The sequence below is a fragment of the Rhyacophila brunnea genome, unplaced genomic scaffold (genome assembly GCF_057557595.1).
Source record: "Rhyacophila brunnea isolate RB1 unplaced genomic scaffold, BYU_Rbru_1.0 scaffold_15, whole genome shotgun sequence".
NCBI lineage: Eukaryota > Metazoa > Arthropoda > Insecta > Trichoptera > Rhyacophilidae > Rhyacophila > Rhyacophila brunnea.
In genome coordinates this window covers 1,343,629-1,349,544 of record NW_028232806.1, presented here as the reverse complement: position 1 = coordinate 1,349,544, position 5,916 = coordinate 1,343,629, and the positions used below count along the sequence as shown (strand labels likewise).

Genomic DNA, 5,916 nt, shown 5'->3' with positions numbered 1-5,916 from the left:
AGACTTATGTCGCATACGCACGCCAAACGCTCTATATAGTATTCCAAATACTAGTAAGTATTTTGGAACAAGTTTCGATACTTAGTATTTTTTTATACTGGTAGTAAGTATACTTAGTCTTCAAAATCGACCAGTTTTCGCACCTCTAGTAGGTATGAATTATAAATTTATTGTTCGATTGATTAACGAGGCTGACATTTACATGGCACTAATAATATGTAACCGACTATGGCAACAAAACAATCAAAAAACGGCTGCAAGCAATTTCGAACATCTCACGCATACATACATTTACACACATACCTATCGTAAAAAATACACATACACGATCTCAAAACCAGTGTCATACTGTCACGTGACCTGAGGCTGTAGATGTTTAAGCCTAACGTGCTTACAGCGATGTAAACAAATATATTAATTTAAGTGTGCTGGATTCAATGTCAAATGCTCTCGCAGTCAAAACGCTCAACCATGTCATAGTAGAATTTTCTAGTCTGAGTTCTAATTGTGATTGCGCATTAATTTTTATAAATATATATTTTAGTGCCCATTGTCTTTTTTTCTTGAAATTTCTATTATAAAAAGGTAAAATAAAATATTTTTTTGTTCAGTAAAATGCTGAAGATGTACAAAATTGAAATTCAAGCCCTGTAAGTATGGCTGTCCTAGGACTCTTTTCAGTTACCTACCTTCAACAGGCAACCTTCACCACTGTCATGAAAATCTTCAAATGTGGCCCAACGAAATGAAAACATTGTACACCTATTCTCTTTATTATAGGAGGTGGTAAGCCAAGTGTTGTAATACATAAAATACAAAACAGCACGTCTATTACAATATACCCCAATCTCTTTTGTTCTTACAGAAAACAATAAAACAAGTCCTCTTATAATAATTTAAGATTTATTTAAAATTCATTCTTGTAGCGTACTATTTAAATATTGCACAAAAAGTCCAGCTATCACTTTAACATCTAGAGTCGAGTGATTCATCCTGGCATAAGAAATAAACTGCCTTCTGAGTCGGATTATTTTTGCAGGGGTGGCGTCCTGGACTGCCTCAGCGCTGATAATCTTTCCTGGATGCTCCGGAAAACGGACCTCGCTTCCTGGACATTCCCTCACGTGAGCTGTTACCCTCGCGCATATCTCTTGAGTCACTTTGTCCAGGTCAAAGAGGAAATTTGTCGACGACAGAGGAGGCTGTTTGGAAAAGTAGAAATAGAAAATTAATTGATATGAAACATCGGCAAATAAGATAATAATGTCGTAGTTATCTTAGGGCATTATGCATAGTAGTACTTATTTAAATAAGTTGGCTTAAGCATTAGTGAGTTTTTGGATAACTAAAAACTTATAACTAACAGGTTGCATGTACAGGTGGCAGAATATTGACACACAACTGACAGCTGTCAAATAATTATATTTTGTAAAAAGAAATATTAAAGAATAAACAGTGTCGAATAATATGATATTGTATTGAATGCCAATTATCTACGCAAATACTGATCAAAGGAGAATGAATAGTTTGCAAGCATTTGCAGTAATTTTTGATGGTCGATGGAGTCATCGATTACTGATTAATTGATGAAGTGAATATGGAGAGATTGTTTCTATTTCAATAAGGAAAATAAATTATTCCGAGGACTTTATTCGATGTTCGTGCTTTTACAATTAACATAATAATAAAAAATAAAGTTTATATTAACCAATAATTGAGGAGCAAACATTCAAAACGTGATTTGTCGATGTTGAGCTGAGATAATCAAGAAAAACATATTGTACTCAAAATGGTTTTTTTTATTATAAAACTGTTTAAGGAAAGAATTTTAAACCTGGTATTTTGTATAATCCAAAATTTGCGGAAGTGGTTCATTTTTTGATTTGAAATTTGGACAAAACACGATTTGCATGAAACTTGTGGGCAAAACACTATTTGAATGAAAATCAAGGCATTATATTTTTTTATAGGATAAAAGGTTCTTTGAACACTGATTCTGGTTTCCTTTCATAGATTTAAATATGGACTATCAGAATTGACAATAAACGGTATTTTTCAAAATGTGTGACAAATCACTTTTTGAATGTTTGCTCCTCAATTAAGCATTGATTAAATTATTCAATGTATATTATGCAGTTTTCATAAGTTTACCATTGTATGTACATTTTTTAAAAATTAAACAAATTAAGTAACATGGAAAAAAAAACTTATTCAGCGAATAATTCATAAGATTTAAGAATGTAACATTCCATCCAAATCAAAATTACTTAAAACAATAATTAACATAAATTATATTTTTTTATTGAATATCTACTAAATAGTATACATAAGGTTTTTAAATCCTTTCAGCGCTGTCGGCACACCTGTTGTGTCTTTATTAGTTGGTCATTCGATATAATTAGCATGTTATTAAAATGTGGTAATTAAATAGTAATTAAATGCTCCTTAGTGAAGAAGTTAAGGATGTTTTATTCTTTAGCACAGAATTTTCAAAATTGTGTTTTTTCAATTATTACATAAATCAATTTAATTTTTTTGCATATTTATAATGAGATAAGAAAAAAACTTACATTCTGCGTGCTGAGATTCGGTGGAGGCGGCGCTCTATTATAAAGGACAGCATGGATTTCTTTCAAAGGCGCTTCATCATCACAACCGATAACCATCAATGGACTGTCCCACCGGCTTTGAGAGTTTGGCTCTTCAAACCTGAAACAAATTGCAAGACACCTTGAAGAAACATAATACAATAGGCTGTTAACCCAATGCTTACGGGCTGCACAAAATTGTGTTTTTGCTAATTACTTTTCAAATGCAAATTAACACGTTAATTACAAAATTAATTAAAAGGGCCCGTAAGCATTGTGTTAAGATAGAACATAAATAGTACACACTAAACTCTGTGGAGGCCCATATGATCCTAATAGGATCGGACATGGTCGAAGAAGAAGAAACTTTGTCAGCCATACGTATTTGTTTTTGTTGCATTAGGAATACATATTACAGATGGTATTAGTTAGTTTTTTTTTAAATTCATTAAGCCCTGCCTAAACCAAACCATAATAGATAAAAAATATTCTTCTATCTATAAAAAATCTAAAGTTATGTATGGTTTAATGGCATAATTTTAGATATTATAGATAAACAAATATTTTTTGACTATTATGTACTATGGCTTGGATTAGGCTGGTTTTAATTGAATTTTAAAAACTAACAAAAACTATCTAAGCATTGTAGTCTTCGTGCAATGAAAACAAATACTAATGGATTTAAATTCAAATTCCATCAAGCACCTTCGGACGATAGTAAACAAATACGTTTGACTGACAAAGTTTAGTGTGCACTATTTATATCAGATCTTAACCGCTTACCTTCACCCTTCGCCATTGAAATACATAATATATTATGGTTATATAGTAAAAGTAATAAATAGGAAAACAGAAATTAGATACATTCGAAATGTGCTCAAGATGAATGTTGCCTCATGGACAGCGAAGAGGCTGAATGAGTTAATTGTCAATGGCCTGGGTATTTGCAATACTCTCCTCGGATTACCTGTGCATGTATTCAGGTTTTCGACCACGAAAACTTGTGATATTTGATAAGGTTAAAGGTTGACGAGGAAGAGAAAGTACTCTCAACTGATTGACAGACCAAATTGAGTGTCATGGGTTTCTCGTTGTCATAGCCATGGCCCCCACATCCTGAAACGGACCACCAGACCAAGATATTTGGCGGGCCCCCTTACCTAGCGCTAGGGTTAAAGGCAGTGTGGCAGATAAAATTAAGGGTGATTTTTTGTATTTTTGAATAAATCCACTTGTATTATGAAGTTTTCGTATATCGACACACAATAATCACACAACTATATATTTTAAAATGTTAATATTCTTAAAGTAAAATAGCGACTTTTTTACCATTAGAGAAAACTTGTGATGTGTATTAATTTATCTTACTTGTTAGGTCGACCCACCGCGAAGGGCCCCCCAGACCCCAGGCCTCCAGACGAGAGCCCTGTCAGCTTCCCAACTTGTGGGAGCCATGATCATAGCAGTATAAATACAAGGGAACGTTTAGTTAACTGACAGCCAAAAATTCAGCTTCATTTTTCTATTGGCTTTACAGTTGAAAAGTATTGAGATGTATCGATCATACCTTAAAACGAGAGCATCAAAAACTTCTCTGGTATATGGCAGATTATTGTGATCAATTCTTTTGGTGCCATTTAAATTATTTTCATCGCAGTTTTCCTGTAGATCGGTTGATCCTGGTCTTTTTGAATTAAAATCCCATGCTTGATCGATATTGATTATTGTAAATATTGTGCATTGCGTAGTCTTAGATGCCTTCGACCCACAGTATAATTCATACCGGAAACCTGGAATAAATAATATTGATTATCTACATGTTGATGTTTTTTTTATCTATTTTGGCACCCTAAGTTGCGCATATGGACACGACGCTACGACTCAAAAACTCTGACGCGCTTGGAAATCTTCTTGTGTCTCCCCAGGTTATGTCAGTGTCTTGTAATCCGAATACACTTATAGATAGAAGCCGACTAGCTTGACGATAAGGCAAGTTAGAGAGCCAAGAGCTATGGATATATTGAGAGTTTCAATCTAGCATGCCTTTTCTTTAATTCCGCTGTTTTGAAGGCTGATAAATACTATCCACAGAGCATATTCGGTGGAGCTTTGGAGTACTAGCATGATCTGGGAAGTAGAAAGGCGAGCGATAGGTATTTTTGGAGGGGTCGTTCGGTGCCCATAAGCTCTACCTAAGGAATATGGACTAAGAAGAAAAGAGAAGGTTGCCACGACTCTGTGGTGACAAAATCATATTTTGAAGCACCCGTAACAGACATAACAATGTACTGTTAAGAGAAATTGTGAAGGAAAAAAAACAGTTTACTCCATGTAGACAATTATAATAAATACCTTTTTCTGTCGGCGAAAATGCTTTTCGATCTAATAATTTTATTTTTAATTTAAAATTTGAAATTTTCATACATTTTGATGCATCATTATCACAAACTAAGATTATATTAGGATATATTAGGTTGGGGTTGGTTAGGTTATGTTAGGTTAGGTTTGGTTCGGTCTAAAAAGAAAGTTATAAAATCTCATGCGCACATCTGCGGCACATTTACCGAAATAACAGTGAAATTGAAATTGTTAAGAGAAATGAATCACATATAATATTGTAATAATAATATGAAGGAAAAAGCAATTATGTACCTAAAACAAGAGAAATTCAGTCACCTTTTATGTAATTGCCAGAGTCCAAAATAACAATGTTATCTGTGCCGATATGTCGCATGACTTCGGATTTCAAAACACCGCGGACGTGCTTCTCCTTTTTGGAATCCAAATAAAAGGAATTCTTCTCGAAGCCAGCGTTCACGATTGCTTCGATCTCCGACACGATCTGTACGGGCTTTTTGTGCTCCTCTTCGAAATAATGCTTTATCTGTAAGGCTCGTTTTGTTTTGCCACTACTTGGTAGACCGCTCATAACAATTAACGGCATTTTTATAATATTTCAGATAGAACTTTTAGGGTTAATGTTCACTTTATTTGACGTTTCTTGCTGTCAATTGTCAAAACATGCGCTATGTAGTAGAGCTGTCGAAAAAGTATCAGTACTTTTTTAGAAGTATTTCGATACTTACGTATTGATTATCTGTCGATACGATACCAGCATTGCTAATTTCTTTGATACGTACTGATAGGTGCAAGATGGGTGCAATATAATAACTTTTTTATTTTGGAATAAAAATTCAAAAAGTAACGAACACGGGAAAAGCATCAATACCGATACTTTCTCTTTCAACACGATACTGGTATCAATACTTTCTTATGATACGTTACCGATACCAAGTATCAATACTTTTCACTTCTAAAGCGGCCCTAG

At 33.9% G+C, this 5,916-nt stretch overlaps 1 protein-coding gene across 1 annotated transcript; it reads right to left on the bottom strand.

Moving 5' to 3' along the window:
* Positions 1-608: 608 nt before the first annotated feature.
* LOC147074756 (protein KTI12 homolog) lies at positions 609-5,597 on the bottom strand. Its single transcript, XM_085942687.1, has 4 exons — positions 5,265-5,597; positions 4,156-4,378; positions 2,571-2,709; positions 609-1,202 (listed from the first exon to the last, which is right to left on the bottom strand). Exons 1-4 carry the CDS (start codon positions 5,530-5,532, stop codon positions 915-917), a joined length of 918 nt encoding a protein of 305 aa, XP_085798813.1. The 5' UTR covers positions 5,533-5,597; the 3' UTR covers positions 609-914.
* Positions 5,598-5,916: the final 319 nt, after the last annotated feature.

What these genes read in the sequence shown, in the direction of transcription:
- LOC147074756 (XM_085942687.1), bottom strand. Translation starts at nt 5,532, where the DNA reads ATGCCGTTAATTGTTATGAGCGGTCTACCAAGTAGTGGCAAAACAAAA. An exon ending in CTCTGGCAATTACATAAAAG is followed by an intron (nt 4,379 to 5,264) that starts GTGACTGAATTT and finishes TATTTATTCCAG; the next exon opens with GTTTCCGGTATGAATTATAC. An exon ending in TTTGATGCTCTCGTTTTAAG is followed by an intron (nt 2,710 to 4,155) that starts GTATGATCGATA and finishes AATTTGTTTCAG; the next exon opens with GTTTGAAGAGCCAAACTCTC.